The sequence below is a fragment of the Anticarsia gemmatalis genome, chromosome 18 (assembly GCF_050436995.1).
Source record: "Anticarsia gemmatalis isolate Benzon Research Colony breed Stoneville strain chromosome 18, ilAntGemm2 primary, whole genome shotgun sequence".
Lineage (NCBI taxonomy): Eukaryota > Metazoa > Arthropoda > Insecta > Lepidoptera > Erebidae > Anticarsia > Anticarsia gemmatalis.
The window spans coordinates 7,580,285-7,606,379 of record NC_134762.1 but is presented as its reverse complement, the minus strand read 5'-3'; the positions used below and the strand labels follow the sequence as shown (position 1 = coordinate 7,606,379).

The window sequence follows — 26,095 nt, the reverse complement described above, 5'->3', positions numbered from 1 at the left end:
TGACGTCAGGCAGGCGGCAAGAACATCCGGCAAATTCCCATTACCACCCATTGCATATTTTTGAAAGAAAATGTGTTGTGTGGACCACACGTAATATAGGATAAGGACAAGAAGAAGAACTTACTGTTGTCCCACTGTTTAAAAGCACTGATTAAAAGCTCTTCGGCATAAGTAGTGACTTGATTTTTTTAACAGTTTCATCAAGGACTTGTTATTTTGTGCGTGGTGGTCGTGTGCCTTTACATTCGTTACGAAAGTCAGTGCTTTTATTGCAGTTATTGGTCGAAAAAATGTGAACTAGAAAAAACATTATCACAGTGTGTTTTCCCTTTTTCAACATATAGGTCGGTAGTATTTCATCTTCCTAATGAAAACACGGGTATATTTCCTTTCATCCTTGTACAACCTTGAATATCTTATATACAATTTATTTACCTTTACCTAAGGCTATGTACAACAGCAATATATTCAAGAAAACATATTAATTTGCCCATTAGTGTTCATTATACCAAGGTTTTCCTTGAAAAATAAATGGATAAGCGTGTATTTTTTCACTAAAAGATAACTTTATAAAATGATTATATTATGTACAATAGAGCTTTAAAATTACAATGTCTGGCCATTACCGCACTTTTGTGGTTTCAAACGTACAGGTCAATAAACTTTGTATTAAACAGTCTATTATATTATTGTGGAGAAACGAGTTTTGAATGTACGTAAATATATTAAATACTGTTTACAAGTCTTAACAAAAGAATGTTGTTTGAACAAAAACACAAAACCTTTAAAGAATATTTAAATAGAGTAAATTGTCTTATATTATTATGTTATTTTTAGTGACAACTTTTTATTAACAAACTAATAAAATAACATTTAAAAACATAAAGACAGCAACAACTTACGTATATATTTATTGTTAGTAACGATCCGAGTATAGTAAATCGGACTATTATGTAAAAGGCCATTAATTTAAAAAGTGACCAGGAGTTTCTTACCAGCTCTTCCAAAATGGCGGTAAATGCGTTTATAATGGCGGTAAATGCGTTTATAATGCATATAAAGAAAAAAACAACTAGTTTCAAAACCCGATACTTTATTTATCATCATCAGTAAAAAAATCACATATAGCAAAAGTGTCAGTTATATTACGAATACGTTCCCTAGATGGCACTAGTGTGAAATTACTATGAGTATTTCAAGCCTATTAATGCGCTCTTTGACAAATTACGTTTGTGACAGCTGAACGCATCCTACATTCTACGCTACAATAATTCTAATTTATATTAGTGCAGATCCAATGATATTGGATTAATTTGTTGTACATTCATACTAATAATATAAATGCGAAAGTTTGTTTGTCTGTCACACTCTCCTGACTAAACCAATTTTCATATAGCATTCCCAAAAACAGGTTCAAGCGTTGGCTAGTTCTTGTTTCCTTTAGACAAACCCTAGAATAGGCTACCAATATAATAAAATCTCATACATAAAAATACTGAAATAGGACATTAACAAGAGTTAAGCCGCAATAGTTAGGCAGTACTTATTATATTATAGTCGCATTTGATGATACAAGGTTAAACAAGAATATCGTCAATGCAAACTTTATTAAACACTATTAGCTTTCAAAACTATTAAGCATACTTGCTATTAATTAATTGATATTATACTTATTAACATTTTATCGATATCTACGAAATGCACGTGCTTATAATGTGTCTGGAAAAGTCATTGACCTTTTTATCACCAATAGCTAACGAAACGATTAGTTTTTATGTTTATTTTCTATTCATATACAACTTATAGCATCATAATATATAATATATTTAAGAATAAAATGACTTATCGAGTCGTAGTTTTTTTTGCGATGAAAATATGTCAGCGACTTTCAAATAATTTGTCAAATAGCAATCAAATAAACATTACCAAAATCGGCTTAAAATTAAACTACTCGGTTAATTATCTCTTAAGAAATATTAAATTTATGGTAACAAAATTTACTGGTATATTTTTGCAAATAAAAAACCGGTACCATAACATTAATCTCTAATCGGCTTTTCCAAATCGCCATCAGTCTCTGTAAGCCGTCCTATAAAGATCGATTAGCAAAGCCGTTCTTTATACTCTCGGTATACAGTGTGTTATGGCTCCCATAAGATAAGCTACAGGTAAAAGCCCTTTACTATTGTATAAGGGTTGGAAACCTTCAAGGGTTTGTACGTTTCGTTTTCCTTTTCATCATGCTGAAATGTTTTTGGACAGTATTTTTCGGGTGCTGAAATTGTACCGTATTTTCCACTTCGTAATGAAAGTTAAAATATCGGCTTACGGTTTCGGAAATTTCTAACTTTGTGTTATACTATTATAAAGAAGGAACGTGAATTAATGAGTTTACTAGTTACAGCTCCAGACTTTGTTCGCGTAATAAGATCAACCGGGGTAAAAAATCCTATCCATGTTGTATAATAATTGTAGAAAATGTCACGGAAATCTATTTTATGAGAATTTTTGGCATGATTGAATAACAAATATCTATCATATCTTTCGCATGAAAGCGATATTATAGTTTTCATAGAGATATATGACTATAAAGTAAAGCGGGAATGACAGGAAATTCCATTTGAAAAGTACATTATACGGGATAGATACAGCCATAATTTTGTAACACTATTATGTCCGAAACATCGCAAAGCTCAGATGGTCTGTTAGTGACTAATATAATTCTGAAATTAACGCGATTTTCCTTGGTTTGCTCGGCATTCTAACTAGATTATATCAGTCGTGGTTTCAGATTGCAAGACCGCGTGGTATGACGTAACCAATTAGTTCAGTATGTAATACGAAAGTTAAAAAGTTTAATAATTACGAGTTTTCTTTAGAAATTATAAGCTTGCACATGATTATTAATAATAATATAGTGTTGAAAATTTTTAAGTTAATTAAGTAATGCGAGAGTTGAAGTTATGAATAATGAGTAGACTATAGTTTATTTTTTTTATGTCTGGTGTCAAAATGATTCAATTCCTTCGTAAGTATTTGACATAGATTACCGATAGTTGCGTTAATTTGTATCTACTTTTTAGATCCATCATTGTCCCACTGCTGGGTAAGGGTTTCCTCCTAAACAAGGGAGAATTTAGGCCTCTGCGTGTAGTCAATAAAGACAGCAAATTTTTAAGCATGCAAGATTTCATCACGAATTTTTATCTATCTCGATCTCTGTCAATCGAATAGACCGTTAAGAAATGAGGTCGGACATTTTAGTTTGAATTACATAATAAACCTTTAGAGTTTGGATTACAAGCCGTGTTGAGAGGATGTTCCAAGATAATAACATGGTCGTTTTAATTAGTTTAAATTACCTCATTAAGGATTTTGTTACGACAATTCGAAGAGATAATGTGATGGTTGAATGAAAGTTATAATAACAGTACAATATATCTTATTTATTGAATATGTCGTTCATTTACTCTAAATAATTGTTGACAATTAAATATAGGTACCCAGGAAACTATTTTCGATAGTAAGATTCTGTAATTATAAGTTCTAGCTTTGCTAATTTTTTATTTGCTCCGTTTTAAATTTATCAATTAGCACTTATCTTATTTTTAATTATTATTTTTCTGTCTAGGTATTTACCTAAATGATTTATTTATTGTTAAGGCCTATAGTTGGTCGGCGTTTTAAATATTTTCTGTAGATAGTTTAGAAAGTAAAATTCTTACCTTTACGACAAGAGCCTCAACATCCTGGTCATACTTCAGAGCAAAGTGCAGTTTGCCACAGAACTCCAACTCGGCGCTATCCGTAGACGATTGACGGACCAGCTCGTTCTTGTACAGCTCCGGCTGCAATAATAACTTTATGTTAATAAAAGTGAGTGATGTAGCAGTATAACTTTGTTCATTTCCGGTCATAAGTAAAATATTTTCCAATAATGAAGTTTTTCTGAGGAAAATCTCACAAGGGAGAAAAAAACTTAGGCGAAACGTGCATATCTGGTACAATTTTACCGAAATCTGCGTTTAAAGCCGTAGTTGCATTTTAAAATCCTAATGGCTAATGTTGGGGATTAGTATACCACACATTGCATTAACGAATTATACTGATTCCTAATACAAGCTTTCTAGCAAAACCGGCATTAAGATTAATAGCATTGTGCCCCATATACACAATCCTTACGTTTTACATCTTACTCCAATTTTTAGAGAAAACACAATTTTAAACTTGAGTCTAAAGACCTGTATGACTCGATCGAAACGTCGAGGGAAAAATAAAGTAACCCGGTAGCATTTTGACTGTGTAAAAAAGGCGACAGTTGAAAATCACTAACATTAAACAAGCCATTAATTGTTTGAATTGAGGTCACAAATTTTCCACTTTTCAAATAAGCCCCCATAATACGGGAACACAATAAAACTCGTTAAAACCGTTACCATGACAATGTAAATAAACACATTTACTACCGAAAGTCTTAAACATAATTCACTTTTAACGAGAACCAATAAAAAAATATTCAATTCACGATCTTTTACGTGAAAATATCTTTATAGGGACGTAAAGATGTTTGTTTAATAGCAGAATACTGTTTAGGCTTGATTTCCTCCTACGCTCACGTCGGTCGAATCTGTTGAAAGTTGTTCCATAGAACAATGTCACATTCGTAAGATCGACCAATGTAGTACCCCGACGAGGCTAGTTTAGGCCCAAAAGCCGAGTATTAGTGCATTTGCCCGTGCATGCCGTTTATATTTGCAAAGAACAATATGTTTATTAGACTGTAGTACGTGAGACTGATGTGAGCTTAGAAAGATACATAAAAACATCTGTCGCGTCGCTGTCCAATGCACAGCATTGTGTTTATTCGTACGGCCGTACGCGAGCAATGACAGCGTAAGAGGAAAGGAAGCCTTAAACGGCCTTGTGAAGTCGGTTGGAAAGATACCTTAATATTTTGAGCCCTATTGTTTATTGAGTGAATGTTCTGCCATTGGGAATGAAAGATAGTGTTTGTTAAATGACAGATGAAGTGTGAAGGGCTATTCTGTAGAGATGGTTATTAGTTTTGTGTAAATTATACGGCCGTTTAAAATGTAGAAACATTAATGCCCGGTTTCTAAAGTACATCTAGCGGTAATTTATCGATTAAACTGTCTTGTATAGATGAGCTTAAATGTTATTGTAAGTGCATTTTATATTAGAGAACATCTCGTACAGCAATACAAATAGTGTCTTACAATAACGTAGATAAATACAAATCGACTTCGATCTCGCGATGGGGATGAAGGCTTTTGCCCCTTTTGGGATGGATATGAAGGCTTTTTTTTAACTCTAATTACTCATTTAGCCGGAGCGATTCCTTGATTAAAAGATTTGATTGTTTTGAGTATGACAACTACCTCATCATAAAATAAATCTGAATACACTATTTAGCGACAATTTCAAGTTTTGGTTTTATATAAAAAATATATTAATTGTAACACAAAACTTAACTGGCAATTACCTAACCAAAATTTGACCGGGCGAAATTTATTTTATACCTTAGTTTTGTATTTTTCAAAATGAACAACTCGCTGAGCTTAATGTAACAATTTGTTTTGAAGTCCTCGTTACAATAATTTGTTAATGTCTTAGAGGAAAAAAGGCAGCCTAGAACCTTCTTTTTTGTCAAACTAATTGTCGGCTCATTATAATAAGATTTTTACAAGATTTTTTTGGGATAGTAAAATGGTAGATGGTTGGGTAGTAAAATTACATAAAATTTACGTTACATTGATTGTGTTATCTTAAATACATACAAATTCAGTGATTTAATTCTTAACATTCGTCGATTGAGGTAATGAAATATTGATGGTGATATTTTTTTATCTTCTCGCGCTTTTCCTAATTGAAACAAGTATTACCAAAATCTTTAATAACATTTTGTTCAAAGTAAAATAACGTTTTTTTTATTCAATTTTATGTTTAATTAAATAGTTCTAGCAGTATTCCTCCATAGTCCAAACTTATTTTCCTATAACATTGTATTCTTACACCACATGTTTCATGCATTCATAATAACTAAAGGAGCAAACCTTTTACATCAATGCCTTATTTCCATCAGAATTTTAATCATGCTTCTAACTTAAACTCAATTTCCTAACGCTCATTATTTATCTGCTACGATCTACGGCTACGGCTCGTAGCGGCGTAGCATACCGTAGCACCGTAGCTCTATTCAATAGCAGCCTGTAATGAGTGTACTGAAATGATTTCCATTTCAATAGACTTTCAGGATTGTCCGTTAAAGTATCTTGAATTTATTTAAACTTTTATGAATCAAGTTTAACAGTAATTAGCTATCTATCAAAAAAAAATATTTCATTCGCTTAGGGTATGATTTTAGAAGAAAAAATAAATTTGAATAAAGACTTTTTTTGTTTAACAGACAGCGATACTGCCTTTAAGCTGAATTTCGGCAATAAAACAGTATTATGAAAAAAAAAATTTTAAGTCTCATTTCTTCGACTGCTAAGCAATCAGGTTGAAACAATAAAATTCAAGAAAGACTTATGAAAAATCATAGCCATACAGACCGACAGACTGACTTTTTAATATCAGTACTTAAAAAATATTAACATAATGTTTCGACAAAAAAACCAAGAAATATAATCCATATTTTCTTATTTCTTTGTAACAAACATTTTCAGAGCATATTTCAAAATTTGCGTAGTTCTGTATGTTCGCGATTCGAGTGTTAGTAAAGCCTCTACGAGCGAAGCAGGGATTAATCCCTCGTGCCGGAGTTTTAAAAGAAAATAAACATTTTTGCTTCCCATTCGTACGAGATAATATTTTTTCTCTGCTTTTTCATGGTATTATTTTTCAATATTTTTGCTTACTTTTATGAAAATCTCACATCTGGAGTCCCTGAAACAATTGACCTGATTTACAAGCAAGAAAAACACAAATCCCCACAAAGGTCAGATGCTTATGGTACCAAGTGGCGTTCTGTAGTCTCTGCCTACCCCTCAGAAAAGAAGACGTGACTTAATGTATGCATGAATAATACGTCGTCAAATACTGGTAAAAATTATAATTTGTGTCTCAGCTCTGAGGCACAGTATTAAATAGAGTGTAGTTATCAACAAAGCTTAAACGCCCTTATTACATTTTTTAAATAACTGCAGTCTATAAAACAGCAAAAATAAAAAGTATAAAAAGCTTTTCAAAGTTGTATCTTTATCACGACTTTTATTAAGCCGATGCTTCCTACTTAAATGCAATTTCTACGCCGGCTTATAAACGAGCTACGATCGGCTACGTCGTAGCAATGTAGCTACGTCGTAGGACTCAATAGCAACCTAGTAATGAGAATGCTGAAATGAGTTTCATTTCAATGGAGACGTAAAGGATTGGCAGTTCTGATGTCTTGATTAATATTTTCTACGCAGTTTATGATAGTTTCTTCAACTTTTGAGCAAAAACTAGTTAACCGGGGAAGGTAAACATTTTGGAAAATCAGAACATTCATCGAAAGCCAGTGCCAACTTTAAACGTAACTTTGAAATATTGTTCGGTACATCCAACATTAAATCTGAAATGCAATTTTGTAAATCCTTGATATTTGTATGCAGTGACTGATTAAAGTTTGCTGTGTAGCGACATGGTAAAGCAAATTGATAGAGTTACCAAAGCCTAAAACACAGTCTAAAAAATAATAAGATGTTGATGTCTAGTAACAAGAGTTTATTATGGCATCGACAGAATATCAACCATATGTCTTTTTACCAATTGCCCTAAATTGACAAAATTTGTCATAAATTATTGGTTATGACTTGGGGCACTTTAGTTGTCTTAAGCAGTATTTTTTCCCTCACGATTTCTAAACACTGTAGCCTTTTTATACATCTGACATATTAGACACGTCAAATCAAGCAAAGAAAGTGTACCGTCGCGGCGTCGTCAAAACGTCTATATTGTAACTGGTTAGTGTATGTCAGCTCTGCGTCGCTGACAGTACGTGACTATAATGACTTTATACGTTTTTCTTTAACTTTTTGAGTGACCTTTGAATTGTCTTATGGGCAGTTTTAGCAGCTATGTTTGCCATTCATAATAGATCAAGTTTTATTTTAAGAATCAAGCCTTAAAACATTTAAAAGAGACTCTTCAATATACTTCAATATATTCTCAAACGCTTTTTTCTGTACAGTTAACAAATAAGATACTACATCAAATCAAGCATAAAAAGAGGTACCGTCATCAAAACGTCTATATTGTAACTGGTTAGTGCACGTCAGCCCTGCGTGTTGTCTCGGAAATCACGTGGAAATGACATGTCTGGCCGTGACTCGTCTGCGTTGACAGTACGTGACTACAATACACGTAATTTACTGCGTTATGTCATGTTATTGTTTTATTGTTTCAGTGTAGAGTTATGTAATTATATTGAGGTATTTATGTGAAAAGTGCTAAACGTAATTATAATGGAAAAAATAACACGATTTTCGAAGTCCCTTAATTGAATATAGGCGTCCCCTTTCCTTACCAAACAAATTACTAAAATAGTTTGTGTTATATAACTGCCAATCATAATTTACCAGAAATGCAATTATAAAGTTACTGGCTAGGTCCAGTTATTTACAAAAGATGCTAATATCAAAAATATGCAAAAAATGCAAAGCACTGGTTGATAGCTCATTAACATTGGCTGCTAACTACAAATTAACCCAAAAAGACAAACAAATCAAGCTTAAAAAACAATCTTTTACATAAAACTAAACTCCGCATCAAAACCCGATACAACACTTATTTAATTAAAGCCTTAACTCTACACTGCACGTGGCTTGAAAAAACCTTTAATAAAGACCACGTTTCTGGTTTCTTAATTATTATCCCTTTGTCTTTGTACGAACTATGAGTAGTTTTTTTCATTTATTTTTGTTGTAATTACTGCACTGTCGACCGTTTTGTTTGCCGAATTCTTTGACCGAAATTGCGAATGGGAACTCGCGACAATGTTGAATATTAAGCTTTGTGTTTGCTTTTAGTAAGTATTTAGTTTTGATTGTTAACAGCAATATTTTTAAATTTAAGCTTTTATTTCTGGTATTATATTCATTGAATTTAGACTCTAGACCTTATATCTCTCATTTCCATGGTAGACCCATGTACGAAGACAGTGGTAGGTTTAATTTATAAGTAGGTCTAAATACAAAAACAAAATACTATATAGTACATAATAATATCGGGATCAGCCAGTCAACCCGTGACCACGGTCGATGCATTTCGATCAAACGTCGGGTAAACAAATAAGGTATTCCAACCTTTAATCTTTAATCCTGTATAAAACCCGTTGCATTATAATATTATGTGTACAAATCGCGAGAGTTGTAGCCATACAACCTTTGCAAACAACGATTTCTAAATTAAAAATCTCCAAAATGTACAGCCGTACAGGTAATGTCAAAAAGTATCAAAAGGTACATTGTTAAAGAAGGAAAAATACGTAATTCATAAAAACAAACTGCGCTTATCATAGCAATGGCTCACTCAAAAATATTATATTGAGTTCATAGTTTTCACATTGTACTTTAATTTTTCCTTTTACACCGAGACTTTGTCTTTCGTATCGCTTTAATTAAATTAAAAGGGAAGCGCGTTGGTATAAATGTATGAGAAAAATGGCTCTTTCTGATATAAAGCTGTATTTTCATATGTAATTTATTTATGAAGGCTTTGATACCGGATTATATGAAATATACGGTTAAATAACGGTTGATCAAAAATTTACTGCCTCTGGTGTTGTATTTATGGTCTTTGTATTATAATATTAATACTGGGGTGTACCATTTTTCCTGTATGAATTATGATACTCTTTAATGAACAAAATTGTGGTAATTTCTAATTACAGGCGAAATTAGAGAAGCATTTCATTCATTAGTGGCAACCGGAAAGTTATCGACAAATACAATAAAAAACAGTGCCTCTAACGTATTTCGCAATTTCTTTTATTCGATTCAAGTTTTTTTACGCTCAATATTTATAATAGTACCAACAGTAAAAATTTGCTATCAGCATGATGATTTTTAAGTTTACTATAGAGTTATTCGCATTATTTCTCCTATAGTTACCAAGCCTTTTTAGTCTATTAACTTTTTTTAAAGCGTACACATACCGAAGAGCGATTAGAATCTATTGCTATTATCATGTCGAAATTAACAAGCGTCTGAAATGTTGAAAAAATGGTTTCTATACAACACGCTAGAGACGAAGATCAATTTCCAAAATTGTCTGTAATGTTTCGATAGTAGATTGTGATTTCCCTTAAGATCAGTTTCCAAATAAAAATTGACAACACCAAATATATAGCGAGATTTTCTACAGCCGGTACTATCGAGTATCGAGAGTTTTAAAATGTACCGAAAAACTAGCTTTTACGGCGCCCGCCAAGGGCGTTAGTGTTCAAACATCATTTCGATAGTCAGCCGTTTTTCGATAGTCGATGACGTTGAGAATTGCGATACTGCTCTGTGCTATGGCCGACAAGGTAACGTCATCTAGACTATTTCTCCCGAGGGTATCGTTCAATCCGATCGACAAGGATGAACAAGCTAACTTGAATATTTACATTATATATCCTTGATTCTGCTGTCCTACTTATAAATTAATAAAACATAGTCCTCGTTTAAAATGTACAGATCAAAAAATAAAAATAGTATAATTTATGTTTGATACTTTTTTTTTTGTTCAATCACTCGTCTTCTTTTGTGTAGCAAGGAGAAAATGTTGTTCTATTAAATTTCTATTATTTAATTTATGTTAACAGGTTATTTGTGTAAATGGAAATATAATTTAATAATAAAATAACTCCTCAGGAAAATATTTTGTTAACTATTTCTTACACCTATTCCATTGCTGGTCTTTCCAGGTATGTGAAAGCCTTAAGTCTATGACTAAAGTCATCCATATTTGTATACTAAAATATTTTTAAATTTCAATTTCAAACCTTTACTATTTCAAAATAACTACGTTCTCTGTTTCGAAACTACTCAACTATTCAAGACCAAAGTCACAGTTCAATCTATCGACAAATACAAATTCACTACCAACACCAAGTTCAATGGAGTTCAAACTAATTACAAACATTACTTCTACGAATTAGAGTACGTTTCACTACGTTACGTTAACACTAATACAGAGAACACGATCGATAGTTAGATAATATATGTTCCTATAGATCGACAAATATATTCTTAAATACTCTCACAGAAATCTTCTATTTAAAATCAGAATATTAATAAAAGGTAAATAACTCAAGCTTCAATTAATTTGAAAAATAACTTATGTAAAAAGTATTGGCACAAAATTTGATTTGCTACTAGACAAAAAACTTAAATTTGTTGTGTTATAAAAGTACTAGCTGACTCGCGCAACTTTTGCTTACGTCACATAAGAGAGAATGGATCAAAATTTTCACCGGTTTTGTAACATTTTTTACTGGTACTCTGCTCCTATTGGTCCTATATTCCTGAGATTAGCGCGTCCAAACAAACAAACTCTTCAGCTTTATAATAAAAGTATAGATAAATCACAAAATATGAAACTTAAGGTAATCACAAACACATTACTAAAGAATTTGTTCTCACTAATGTACCCGTTTACGCTAGACCTCTAACATTACTCATTTCTCGCTTTATAAATGGCGACTGTCATCTCCTGAATAAGATTTATACGTAGCACTGTATTAAATAAAATTATTCTAAGTTGAAAATGTCCAAGGATTTTAGTTTTAATTCAAATGTAGCTTCGTGGTGACATGTTTCCATAAAAACTGGCTAAGTGCGAGTTGGGCTCGCGGACAAATGGTTCCGTATTGTTCTTAATAAAAACGACAAAAAAATTGAAGCTGTTGCAGGGAAGTCCCCTTGAACATTTATTTAATTCTGTTTTTTAGTATTTGTTGTAATAGCGTCAACACAAATAAATCATCTTTGAACATTTCAACTGTCCAATTTTCACGGTTCATGAGCAACCGCCTGGTGACAGACAGACAGCTAATTCTCAGTAACAAAGTCCCGTTTTTACTCGTTTTGTAGGGAACTCTAAAAATCACATTTATGTGAAGAGAAGTCTACTTTGTGTTTTGAATTAATGTTGTTTCTAGCATATACATTTTGTTAAAATAAAAATCTTGCTTTATATTTTGCTGATATGCTTCGTAATATAATACATAGTGATTTAAAAGAGTTTCGTAGTAGACTGTTTTGTTTCTAAATCCCGATTCTTATGTTTTTGATATTCAATAAACATATGATTATATTCAGTCAGAGACTATTTATTCAGTAACTTGAAGTATAACCTACGTGGTTTTACCGGAGTTGTTATGTTCAGTATTTTGCACGTTCCAATAAAAAATATATCTATGATCTTTTTCATACGATGCCTATCTGTTTTCTTCTTACCCAAAAGACCTGAACACATATTAGATACACAAGTTACTTGTTTGGTAAGCAACATATTGTGCATTTTATGGAAAAATACATAAATTAAGACTTACCTTAATAAGTCCGATAGAAGAGTCAGCTCGCTCCAGGCTGCAGATGCTGAACTGGATCGAAGGCAGGTCGAGGCGGTGAGACAGCTGCCGTTGGAAGGTCTGGTGACGGGTCGGGACTATCGGCAGGGTGGTCTGACGGAGCACCTGGGAAAGAAAAGACACATTAGTAACGCATTTACTACTGGTATTATAGTATTTGTTAGAAAATATTTTAAAATGTTTAAATTATAGACGTGTTTAAGTATTTCGTGTAATGACTTGGACACCTATCTGGAGGATTGGTGAGAGAAAGCTACAGAAACCGGTAGAAGAGTTTGAAAGAGACCTTTGCCCAACAACTAGACGGTACAGGTAAATTAAAATAAAAAAATGTTTCTCGTTTCTTATTTCATAATAATATTTATTGTAATCGAGAGTAGTAAATTTCCTCAAAATACTTATTTCTGAAATTCAGAGAGCCAAAAAAATTGATTAAATCGAAAGACACCAAATACGTTATAACGATTACAATATTATATTTCATACGGCAAAGTTACTTTTTGGCACATCTTAGAAAAACACCGTGTAAACGTATGTAGTTCATATAATAAAAAATCTCGGTATAGGTAGATTCCACACATTCTTTTCATGTTTAACCAGCGTTTAATGTAATTAAATCTAGTCTAACGGTCTAACGATATATTGATTTAAGCTAATTTTAAACAATTCTAATTAAGCACAAAGTTCCACGAGCAATAAAATACTTGGCAACATCTAAATTAGCTTAATTAAATACTGATTACTGGGAAATGGCGGCGGTAGAAGAGAGGATACGATTTTGAAAAAAAAACATTTTGATCTATTTAAAAATACATTCTGAGAGTTTTAAATAAAGTAGTTTATATTCAATAGCTTTGGTGAAGGACTTAAGCATTTACATGTTTTTCGAGGCATGGAGTCACAAAACTAAATCATGATCGGTCATCAATTAGGGATTTCTAACAGAAAAGCTCCCGGGAATCGAATTCGCGACCTCTGTGTACACACAACCGATGGGTCTGAAGCTACTATTACTAGATCCTAGAAAATAATAACTTCGTTTATTAATTAATTTTATTACATTCCTATAAAAATACAAATGATGTCTTCAATACATAAAACGTCGAGAGTTTAATTTCAACATATGATATGATAAACTAGGTACTTTAATTAATGTGATCCCTACTTTTTCAAAATATTCTTTAACAATACTTATCTATACTAATATTATAAAGCTGAAGAGTGTGTTTGTTTGTTTGTTTGAACGCGCTAATCTCAGGAACTACGGGTCCGATTTGAAAAATTATTTCACTGTTAGATAGTCCATTTATCGAGGAAGGCTATAGGCTATATATCACCACGCTACGACCAATAGGAGAGCAGGGTACCAGTAAAAAAGGTTACAAAAACAGGGAAAATTTTGACCCATTTTCTCTTATGTGACGCAAGCGAAGTTGCGCGGTATGTATTATACCTTAAAGTTATACTCTTCATAGAAATGTAATTTAAAATAAAATACAAGTACTTTAATGTTATAAGTGTTTGAAATACCAAACCTACGAACAAAATAGTTTTGCAATTACTAAATGAATGTAGTCGTAGTAGTTAGGTTTCTGGTCTATTGCACATGACATGTGCAAACAAATTAATTTTCATAATGCGTAATGTAGATATTGAACACATTTTACTGCGTAGTTGCTTTGTCTGTGATTTTGTCAACAAATAATAATTAATTGAATAAACATCTAAAAATTATACCCTTTAAACAGTAATTTAATTTTAGTAAAAAACATGAATGTGGTACAAAGTTTGGCATTGCCTAGCATTTTAAAATCGGGTCGTATTATTTTTTATTCTACCATAAATATGAAAGTTTATGAAGATAAATGTATGTTTGTGTTATGTTCTTCTTCTTGTATAAACCACTGCACATGTACTGTTTACCGCGTTTTTTTGCCCGGGTTGAATCAAAGATTTTATAAATTATACGTAATATTGTCTCCCATGGCTTAAAACTACATATTGCGCTGTATAACTTATTCCACATTAACGATCAACGTTTATATTAAACAGTTTTAATTATCAGAAAGAGAATATAAATCCAGACATTCATTTGAAAACATCGTTCATTTAAACGCAAACTTCATTCAACCTGCAAGTACATCAGTGCTTCAAACTTAGAAAAATAAAAATTTTAAAGCAAGCTCTTTCCAGTGTTTGCAGATTGCAAGCTCGAAGTAAAACTCAACAGTAAATAACACTTATAAAACTGAGTGCTGGCCGACGATTAACTGAACATAAACAACGAGAAATTACTCCCACTGGATATGATACGAGTAGTGTTTGTTTCTAAAAGTTTGAAAACTATTTTGTTGTTAATATCGGGTCGAAAAACAAAGAGATTAATAGCAAATATCATATCAAATGAGTATTAATATGGAGCTGAAATGAGTATTGTTTAGAACTAATAATTGCAATTCCTATTTTACTAGGAATTGTAAGTTATGATTTTGTCTAGTCGTATTTTGAGTGGTCAACTAAATAGATGCTTATTTATCTGAAACTCATAACAGTGATAGATTTTGCCGATGGAATACACCCACTTGCTTAACTTTAGCCACAGCAATATCTCGTGATATTTGATAGTTATAAGTATTTGTATACAAATGGGCTGTAAACATGGCTTTACAAAATCGTCGGAGTAAAGTAAATATACATTTTAAAACGTTTAAGGTTTCCACAGCAAACAATGCATTTATACTTTGCTATTATAATACAGTCTCAATTATCATAAAATGTTGGCTTCAAAACCATCTAATAACAAATTTATTTCATTTTTGTGAAAGTCAAAATGGCTGCGGACATAAATAGCTTTTATTTAAAGGTGTCTATACCGATTCATTGAATATTGTCAACACCATGAATGGGTAAACATTGCCTGAAATATTGGGCTAAAAAAGGTTATGAAGTCTTCAAAAAATATTTATTTTGCCAAAACTGAAAAAAGTATATAAAAGATTGTTTTATAATTATGAAAAATTTCAAACATACGTATACTCATAAATACATATATTCATAAATTATAGCGCCTTTTACATGAATTGAGGTTTATAAGTAGCGAAGTATTTACGTATGGTAAATAGACTGCCAATCATCAAAGAATTATGTATTTGTTTAAGAATCTCTAGGCTACAGAAATAAATAATTTAATTACACTTGAATGTATCCGTAGTCTGTGTGATGTATTTGACTTCTTTAGTATTAAAATAGCCTTTTAGCAAGGTTTTCGGTAATGACCCCGGTTTATAGCAAAAGGCTTGCCCGTTATTGCATTTATTTATTAAACATTTTTATAACAGTTACTTAGTAAGTGTCCTACAAAACTGATACAGTTTAACCGTAGGATCCGAAAAAATAGGAATCAGATGGCTAATAGCGAAACGTAGGTGCATGTCATACATCTCTGCCTACACCTTCGGGTATAGCAGGTATGAAATTGTGTATAATATGTATATTTATAATTTCCTTATGAATACATTATTCTGACCTCTTTCAATTAGCATAATATAAAGATTACATGTTATATTTCCTATCACATCTAGAAAATCCAGACCTATGTTTCCTTCTACGACTGTGCTAGTCGTTTTCCTTATCAAGCCCATATTTAAGACGTTAAGGCCTAGTCTAGACGTATATTATCAAATTAGACGAGCATCCAGGCGTAATACGAGTATCCTGTGTACCCTCGGTTTTATTAAACTTCAAGCCTGTTTGTACTGATAAAGCAATATTGTTTCAAATTGGCATTCATATTTGAAAATTTTGAGAATACAATATTGTAAAGAGTTGAAATTATATTAAAAGGATTTGAAGAAATAAATAAACCCTATCTTAGTTCCAAAATATATTTTTAGTCTTCATTTGACCCGCGTGGTGCACTATACTAACTCCACGCTCTTTCTGGTAGGATTCCCTTGTCCAGCAGTGGGACAGTAAGGGGTAAATATAGATAAATTTAATAAGTAAATAATAATATACAAGTAATTTTAAATATTTCACTTATCAATGCAGAAAAATACAACTTGAGAGATCAGTATCATAGTGTTTAATAACTCTTCTGCCCGCGATTTCATCTGGTTTGAATTTTGACAATTCCAATAAAGCGATTCTGACACTTACTTTAATCTTAGATCAGCAGAAGAAGTTTTTAATAAAGTAGTGTTCAATCTATGCCGAAATTGATGGTTGATTATGGTAATGATTTATGATTTCATTCGCATTTTTTATCTATTACGCAAATTGTACAATTTGCGTAATAGATAAAAAATGAATAGATAATATTGGATCACGTAAAAATCTTAATTTTAGCAACTAAATTATCAGTGTCATAGATACAACTTAATTAAAACTTGAACTTATTACTGAAGCAGTCACTAGAATTTCTGTTTATACCAACTTCTGATAAAATAATCACAATAATTACTTATCCCTTTGCTCAAAAAATCTGAAGAATCATAATCATTACCAAAATAGCGGTACAAATCTCGACCTTTATAAACGAACTCATTATAAAGGGCTAACAAACTTTAATGCGTATTTAATTTGTAAAATTAAAGGGAAGGTCCCTTTGCCTGGTCCGTCCTTAGCCTTAGGGAGCCAGTTAGTTTCAAATATCAAAGGAAAATTATTTGGCTAAGTAGAAATAACCATAAAGTTTTGGATACATTTTGGAAGTTTTTAATGCAAAATGTTATTATGTGCAACATTTTACATTAAAATTTGCATAAATATATATTTATACAAATTCATATGCATGCATGCATGGATGAATGTTTCATTTAATGAGACAAAAGCGACCGTAATAATAGGTGTTATTATAATGTATGTACTTGTAATCACGTCTAGATCCCATTGAGTTAGACAGAGGCCGACGAAGATTTCATTATTGAATTGACCCCCTCTGTTGTGATTGTGTGAGTCTTTTCATACTATGAAGGTGTCTAGCACCGACGTAATTAGCAAAGTAAGCACAAATAAAAACGATTGCACTCGGCTCATTACAAACGTACAATCAATGTGCGAATAATAAGATGTGGCAATGTGTAATGTGGCAACGAGAGAGTCTGATAAAATTACACGACATTCGCACATTTCTAGGGACCCGAGTATAAAGTATATAACTGCATTTTTAAATACTAAAACGTACTAGCTTTACCTAATGTTTTATTCAAACTGAGGTTCTTTGAAATCTACGTATTCTTCACAAAAACAAGTAATAATATAACAACGTGATAATGTTTATCTTGAGTACGGCCGAAGGCGTTTTGTGAAATGAGGGGGCGTGTTTTGGAAAGAAACCTTTGCCATATTTAGATAATGACGTCAGAAGAGCCAGAATAATATTATTTTATTATTCTATTTTTTCATAATTTGACGATTCTTCGCCGGCGGCCGTTTTTGTAGATTAATTTGAAAGTTGGCTAGTTCTCTATTGTCTGTTTTAATGTAACAAAAAATGGACTTAAAATGGTTTTAATTTTATTTCTTTATTCTTGACTACCAAAACTTTTGCGGCTTATAGATGGGTACTGTAAAACGGTTGTATATTTCTAATGGTGAAGATCGCTTTACAGTGTTAACATTTTCTCAACGTATTATTATTTTAATCATATTAATCCATTATTAAGCAGTATTTTTGAGTGTAAGCTTGTGTTTGTTAACTTTAATTTTTCATATAACAAAATTGCCAGATTTGTAGATTTTGATATACTTAATTTGACAAATTGACACGGTGTTAGGTAGTTTCAGTATCATTTTTTGCGAACGGAGTAGCGGTCGTAAGCTGGTATAGAATAATGACAAGTTTTAGGTTAAAGTACTATCATTAAGATAAAATAGAAAATAATCCCAGTAATATTTCATAACCTTTTCAACAAATACTAAAGGGCCCACTTCAATTATTAGCTACCCACATGAGGTCCAATTTCTCCAAATGTCCAAGGAAAAACTATACCCTAATAAAGCGAAAAGAGCCTATTTATTGTACGTCTGTTTCTACCCCAAATAAAACTAATGAGATTAGTTCATTGACCTCAAAAACCTGGAGGAATAGACGGAATAATAAAAAAACTTCGACTTATGAGGGCATGACTTTTCCCAAGAAATAGGAAAAAACTGGGAATTTAGAGGCTGGAATCAAAATTGATATTTTTTGTTGGAATAATGTGAAATTACAAAATACTTAATATATAATAATACTTGTAACTTAATAAATAGGTATTTTATCCAAGATATTTTATTAGTTAATGAAAAAGGGCCAAAACTCCAATGCGAATGAGGTTTTTGCATTTAAATTTACATGAAGTCAATTTTGAGAACGCGGGACCATCGTTTTATTGACATTTCCAATTTTTTCTATGAAAATATTTACTTGAACATACTTAAAATCATCAATATATCAACTGATAGTTTTTACTTCATGTAGGAATGTCATTTAGTCGATGAAAGCCAATTCAAATCTATCGATTAATTTATTTAACCCTGATAAATGTCTACAATAAAACAAAAGTAATAAGCTTTTCAGTAGATTTAAAAACAAAGGCTGTACTCCAGCCTCTACGAACGTGAGTACTCAATAAATATGTTCAAAACAGTCTCAGCTAACTCAATAAATGTACAATGGCCAAACATCCCTAGGGCCATGATAATAGACATAGACATTCAATTAATTATAGTCCACTAACTCATGTAATTGTCCTAGACGAAACAGATGTGGTAAGGACAAGTTAGGTTTCTATAGGTCATGAGTTACGTGAGAAGAATAGGCACTGGAATATTTCTTATACACTCTTTTGATAATAATGGTATAAGAGTTTGTTTCCCACGCGATTGATTGTGAATACAAAACCTAGGCAATCATAATTCATTGAATACGAAGACGCTTTTACGAAGGAAAAATAAATATGACGTCTTGCTTAACTGAGTGCTCTTTACCTCTGTGGCCATAATGTTAAACCGTCCAGGGGAGCTATTATGTATTTCAGTTGACAACTAGTGAAAAGCCACTATGGCGTTCATTGTTAACTCCTTTATCTCTTTCCAATAATAGAACTTGCGTTGTTTAGCATGTAATAATACGGCCCTAATTCTTGAAGATATTTTGTGTTAATCGCTTTTCCCTTTAGGGGTGACTTCAATCCCCAGTCCCTTTTTTCCGAGTGTCTACAAACCCTGATTCATGCAAAAAAATACTACTAATCATCACCAAACGAAAAAATCAAATCAAAATGTTCAGAAAAAAGAATCATCTGTCTGGCAAGAGGTTGAGTCAACAAAATCCTAACCCTTCAAGGTCGTGAAGATAGCGAAGCAATTTAACCCTCCAAGGGTCCTCTTGACCCCTCCCATGGAAGGTCATTGAACTACGCCGTTATATTTCTAAAGGTCGTCCGTCATACATTTTCAATTGGCCGTTATAAATTGTATAACTTTGGAACACTTTTTATCCGGGATGTGTGAATGGACTGAATTATTGCTTTTGTATGCATTCATGTTTTTCTAAAGATTCTTTCGGTCGTTGCTCTCGTGAAAAGGTGTTACTGGGATATTTTGAATAGGTTATTAGTATTGAGAGTTACATAATACTTGAAATCTTTTTTGATCTTCCAGCTTCGGTCTGTAGTACAATGGGTGGCTAAACCACGACCTATTAAGATAGATAAGTAAGTCATCGGTCATATGTTAACGCTTCTCTTTAATATACTTTTAAATTAATGGTGATGCCATAAAAAAATAAGTAATGAATCATAGGAATAGATACCAATTATTTTCGCTAAATCGGTCATTTAAAATTTTAATTGGTAATTTAGTTAAATACGAATTACATTTTAAATTAATTTCTTGGTACAAAACCTTATGCATCGAATAAATACTCAAGTTCGGCCAATCCCTTTCATTCTTAATCGAAATTGTTCGTAGGAACGCAGGTGGTCCACAAAGTTGCTATTAAACAGATGAGCCTTTACCAACTAGATCCTTCATAAAACTTCCTTCGTATAATGCGTACATATTACTGAGACCGTTAATATATGCGGATCATTTCTATAAAGGTAGGTACAGATTGTGAAATTCATCGTGAAAAATTTAACGTTGAAAGAAATGCAATTTTGCACGGGTTTTCTCGACGATCAAAATATGATATACCTATATACTGTATATAATGTTGCCATTATGCGATCTATTACATAGGAATACTACAATTAGTATTTCTATGTACTCGGACTCAACAGACAAGAAATAATATGATCGCACCAAGTGGCGTTCTTTGGTCTCTGCCTACCTCTATGGGAAAAAGGTGTGATATTATGTATGTATGTAAGAAATAATGACATCTTAGCATCTCTTCCCATTTTAAATAGCTTATTATATTTGCCAGCAGTGGCTCACTCAACAAGGCTAAGACAAATAAAATCTTTTTTTAACATCTAAAAAATCTGAACAGGGCAACCTTTAAGATTCTAGCTCTCGCAGTTAAACGACAGACCTTACTAAGTCTAGACTAAAGAATTTAAGTACTGTGCCTTTCAAAATAAAAAAGCTTGCAGCAGTGACTGTTAAACAATATTTTCAAATGGTCCAACAAAACAAAATAGTCTTTCAGCACTCTGTTCGTCGGAACCGTTCTAATCTGCATACAACCTTAAACAAACCGTAATTAAAGTTGCAAGCACCTTTTTAGAAAATGAACGTTGAACAAACTGCGGCGTTGAAATATGAACCAAAGTTAAAATGCCATTTGAAACGTCTGTTTCAATTTGAATGAGATTGTTTGTGGAGTCTGCTTCAATTGTTTAGTTAGTGAAACGTTTGTGCTTTAAAAGAATTGTGTGTAAGCTTGTGCATTTTTCTTCCCTTATGTACGTAAATGTAGAAAACATTATCACTTTTTAAAAGAATGCAAGTAATTATACATGCATAAATAACTTTAATTTAAGACTAACCTTGTCGTTTTGTAAATTGAAACTTCATTTCTACTAGTTATACTCGTAGATTTCTAGGAACATAGCCTACAACTGGCGCTTCTTACTAATCCTAGTCTCAAAATTGACCATTCGAAGGCTTTTGACTAGACTTAACAATGGTTAACGTAATTGATAACAACCAGTGTCAAAAGTTTGACATTTAAAATGTGCTGCCAAAATAGTTCCTACGATGCCCGATAGAGGCGCTGATCAGATTTTAAAAGAAAATTTCTCAATAACTAGCCGGTTGTCGGTACTCGATCGTTGTACAGAATCGCGCGAACTAAATATTTACGTGCCATCCGAAGCACGGTGACGCTCAGCTCGTATACAACTATATTTAAAACCTAAAACACTAAAATAGTTATTCAAAAAGCATACACGTGTAAAACGACCTGAATAAATTTAATTTCGAACTCGCTGAATTTTACCTGCCATCGTGACTGTCAGTTACGGACAAGCCTTTCACGCAGACTGACAGATCGAATTTTAGTCTAGTTTCCTAGTTTGTAATATTTGCTAGAATATTTTGTGTCTAATATAGTTTGGACAGAGGAAGTCGCTTGCGGCAGGAACTATGTTTGACGATAGACCTAATTGAATGGTTTGATGAAGATTTTATTTGGTTAGTCAACAGTGCCTAAAGGGTTGCCAAGTCTCTTGGCTAGCGTAGTTAACTCCTTTTCCGGTAGGTATAATATGCAGGGGAACAGTCAATGTTTATTATCCATACTATATACTATAATATTATAAATGCGAAAGTAACTCTGTCTGTCTGTCTGTCTGTCTGTCTGTCTGTCTGTCTGTCTGTCTGCTACTCAATCACGCCTAAACTACTGAACCAATTTGCATGAAATTTGGTATGGAGATATTTTGATACCCGAGAAAGGACATAGGCTACTTTTTATCCCGGGAAAATGACGCATTTCCCGGGAAAATTCAGGTAGCGAACGAAGTCGCGAACAATCAATATTATAATGACATTGAATTAACAAAATACCGTTGTCATGGCAACTGTTTTAATGGCGGATATGCCTTAGCGCAAATTTTGAGATTTTTTTTCGTGAAAATAAAAGTATATTTTATATCATCACGCTACGACCAATAGGAGCAGAGTAACAGTAAAAAGTGTTACAAAAACGTGGAAAATTCTGACTCATTCTCTCTTATGTGCCGCAAGCGAAGTTGCGCGGGTCAGCTAGTTTGTTATATGGCTTTGAATAATGCAATTGTGAAAATACTGTTTATTTGTGAATTTTTAATTATAAATTATGAATAAAGAATTATGTTACTCAGTCACTATTTCAAATTAAACATCTGTGTGATGCCAAACATAGAAACATAATGGTCCCCGATATCATAAAAATCGCCTTCTGTTCTGTTGACACAAGGCCATCAAATACAGAAGAATGTCTCGAAATTACTTTCACATCCCTGGCAATGAACTACCAAGAAGACATACGAGTACTAAATCAATGTTTACAAATCCACACCAGACGTAAACAAAATATATCACACTGGCTAACCCCTCCGCTATGGAGTTCATTCCCGTATTTCTGTTTTCTGCTGCCTAAAATCAGATTTTTGAAAAAGTATATTAGTAGCCTCAAGTCTTCGCCTATTTCAATGCTGTACAGTTGACTACCGTCTAGTATAATTAGGTACTGGTTATGAAATATTAAAAATACATTTTAAGTATTAAAAAAAACATACTGTCGTTAATCGTATTATTGTTGGTATCAAACGAGTGCCTAATATAATTTTCCATTACCAGAGCATTTTGGATGAACTTTTTACAAGTGCAAGCTTAATAACTTTTCGTTAGCGCAGTCTACTACCCTATTGTCAAACGATTCAGTAGTTTAACTATGAATTCGTGAGAGACAGACTTATAATATTAGTGTGGATTTTGAACCGTATTATACTGTTGATAAGAATCAGAATAAAGTTCAGACAATTTACGATCAAAACATCACATACTTTAGATTTTCAGAAATCGATCCGTCTAGCCGTTGGACGAGTTAGTTAGATTATCTTCTAGACATTCCACAAAAAACAAAAAACATCGTACTTACTTCATAGAAGTGAAGATAAAAAGCTAGGACGGTATGAACTAAATTTTTTAGTAACAAAGTCATATTGCACGAGTCTACCTGCACGACTTCACTCGTGTCCATAATTTAATCCCTTATTCCAGGTTAAATGTTTTTTTTAAATATACTTAGGAATCTTATGTTTTTGAAGTGTAATAGTTTTACAGTTTTTATTCTATTAAATTTACAATACGCTATTTATCCTTTGTCTAACTTTAACCATACACTATATGTGTGCAAAAATGTAAAAAAATCTATTCAGGCGTATTCGCGTGAAAGCAAACATACACCCATGTTCATAAACTTTCGTCACATTTATAATATTAGTATAATAAGTGTTATGTATTTTAGAGATAATAATAATGTGATCACCTATTTTCGGCTCTGACATTGAGACAGTCGTTAATATTTGTCGCGTTCAATCAATGTTACATAAACATTTCCCAAAATAGATAATGGCGCCTAAATCTAATAAAGCTTTTCAACGTGTGTTTTGTTATATTATGTATTAAAACACATACTGATGAACGAACTTAGGTAATATATTATGTATAAATAAGTGGAGATGAATACTATAAATTATATTTTTTATCGAGATACTTTTGTATAAAAATTGATCAGCGCCCCTAGCGGGATTTGTAGAAAACAGTTTCTAATTTCAAACTTTCTGTCAGTCAGTGCAAAGAGTGAAAATGTGCTGTGCTATCGATTTTTTACCATCTACTATAGTTGTTTCTCTAGTTTATAATTTAATAAATATTTTATACTATGAAAATATTGTGTTACTTATATAAAACAAAAAAGAGCCAAATATATCGCTAAACTTTTTTCACCACATAGCAAAGTAAAAACCGTATTTTAATTATGCTCGCATTCAGCTTGCAATGCGACTCAAAAGAGCTCCGGATTAAAATATTCAAAGAAACAATAAGACTAACTTGGAATATTGGTCGATAATCTCACTGTAATATTCCGCAGTATAATGAGCTCGCTTCCTTTTGTACAATATTGGTTCTAGGTATTTTTCAAGGGTAGTATGTTTTAATAAGAGAAAATGTACGTTTTACAGAAGAAAATGTAGCGTATTATCTATACTAACTATCGGAAAAGTTGTGGTTAAGGTTTTAAACCAAATTATAGTTAAGTAAGTTAATCGTTCGAAACGTCAAGAAATACATAGTAAAAAATGCATGATCCTTGTGTAGATAGTAGTCATGCAACACGAATTAAAATTACAGTGTAGATAGGTAAATTGGAAAAGGTGCTTAGAAAGTAACATGTTGTGCTGATCGTATTGTATCCGGCCAAACCATGTTATACAATAACTAAATAATAAATGTTGTGTTGTATAAAGTTTGAAAATACTGTAATTTAATGTATTACTGTGTTTTAATTTCAAGAAGACAACGAAAAGACGATGCTAATGTACATACGTGTCGCTTTTTTCCTAAGACTAAAATTAAATATAGTATCAATATGCATTAATATTAGGTCGCGGAAAAAGTCTTTTCGCATTATAGTATGTATGAACTTGTAATAAAATCTCTTTGGCTTCACGAATCACAAATGAGGACAGGGTTCATTAGGTTTCTTTCAGTGCGCTAGTGAGGTACCCAAATATCAAACTTTTTTGTGTTGAGAAAAGATTTTATTACAAGTTCATACATACTATAATGCGAAAAGACTTTTTCCCCGACCTAATATTAATGCCACATTAAGAAAACCTAGAAATGCTTCCCAAAATGCAGGTATTGTTGTACAAAATAAATCCTCAAGCAGTCTTCTTTAACGTGTCAATAAGTCTTTCTCTCCCCAAATTCCTTCGATTTCTCCGTCCATTATTTAAATGTAACAGTTAAATCTCCTCTCATTTCGACGCCCGTGATAACTCGCCCGTATAGTGTAAATCCCGGGTTTTGTTCAGCAAGGACAATTGGTTTCAAACGTAATCCTTGGCGGATCAACTCCGACTTACTCCGCTTTGACTAACAACAAATTATTCCGAGTTGCAAATATAAGAGACTAAATTCAAGGTTTTGTACAATTTACACATCAGTTAAGCTTAAATTGTACATTATTAATTTTTTTATTTATCACTAGCGGCGCTTCGGCTCCACCCAGATTGGTTATAGTTATTCTAAACTATGAAATATTTTTATATAACATAGTTCAAAGGCTCTAGTTTCGTCATTCAAACGATATGACTAATTTTATTGCTATGTAGAAAAATGCAATTTTTTGGAACGCCGTACTTTCCTGCAGTAAAAAAACATAAACTAAGCTCGTGATAACAGAATATAATGTCTAATGTTTACTATGGTTCTCAAATAAATAAATCATGTTTTAAGATACGGTCCTCAATATGAATGATATGAGATTCTTTAACTATCATTGCAAACTTATAAAGGAAAAGCCGTTCTTGA

General features: G+C 32.3%; 1 protein-coding gene across 3 annotated transcripts in view; it reads right to left on the bottom strand.

Moving 5' to 3' along the window:
• The window catches only part of LOC142980690 (synaptotagmin-10-like), a 111,128-nt gene that overhangs the window by 29,221 nt on the left and 55,812 nt on the right, over positions 1–26,095 (bottom strand). For all 3 annotated transcript variants that reach the window (XM_076126218.1, XM_076126219.1, XM_076126220.1), the window contains exons 4-5: positions 12,542–12,685; positions 3,726–3,848 (exon numbers count right to left, since the gene is read on the bottom strand). In XM_076126218.1, coding sequence (XP_075982333.1) covers positions 3,726–3,848; positions 12,542–12,685 — 267 coding nt within the window. The remainder of the gene's footprint in view (positions 1–3,725; positions 3,849–12,541; positions 12,686–26,095) is intronic.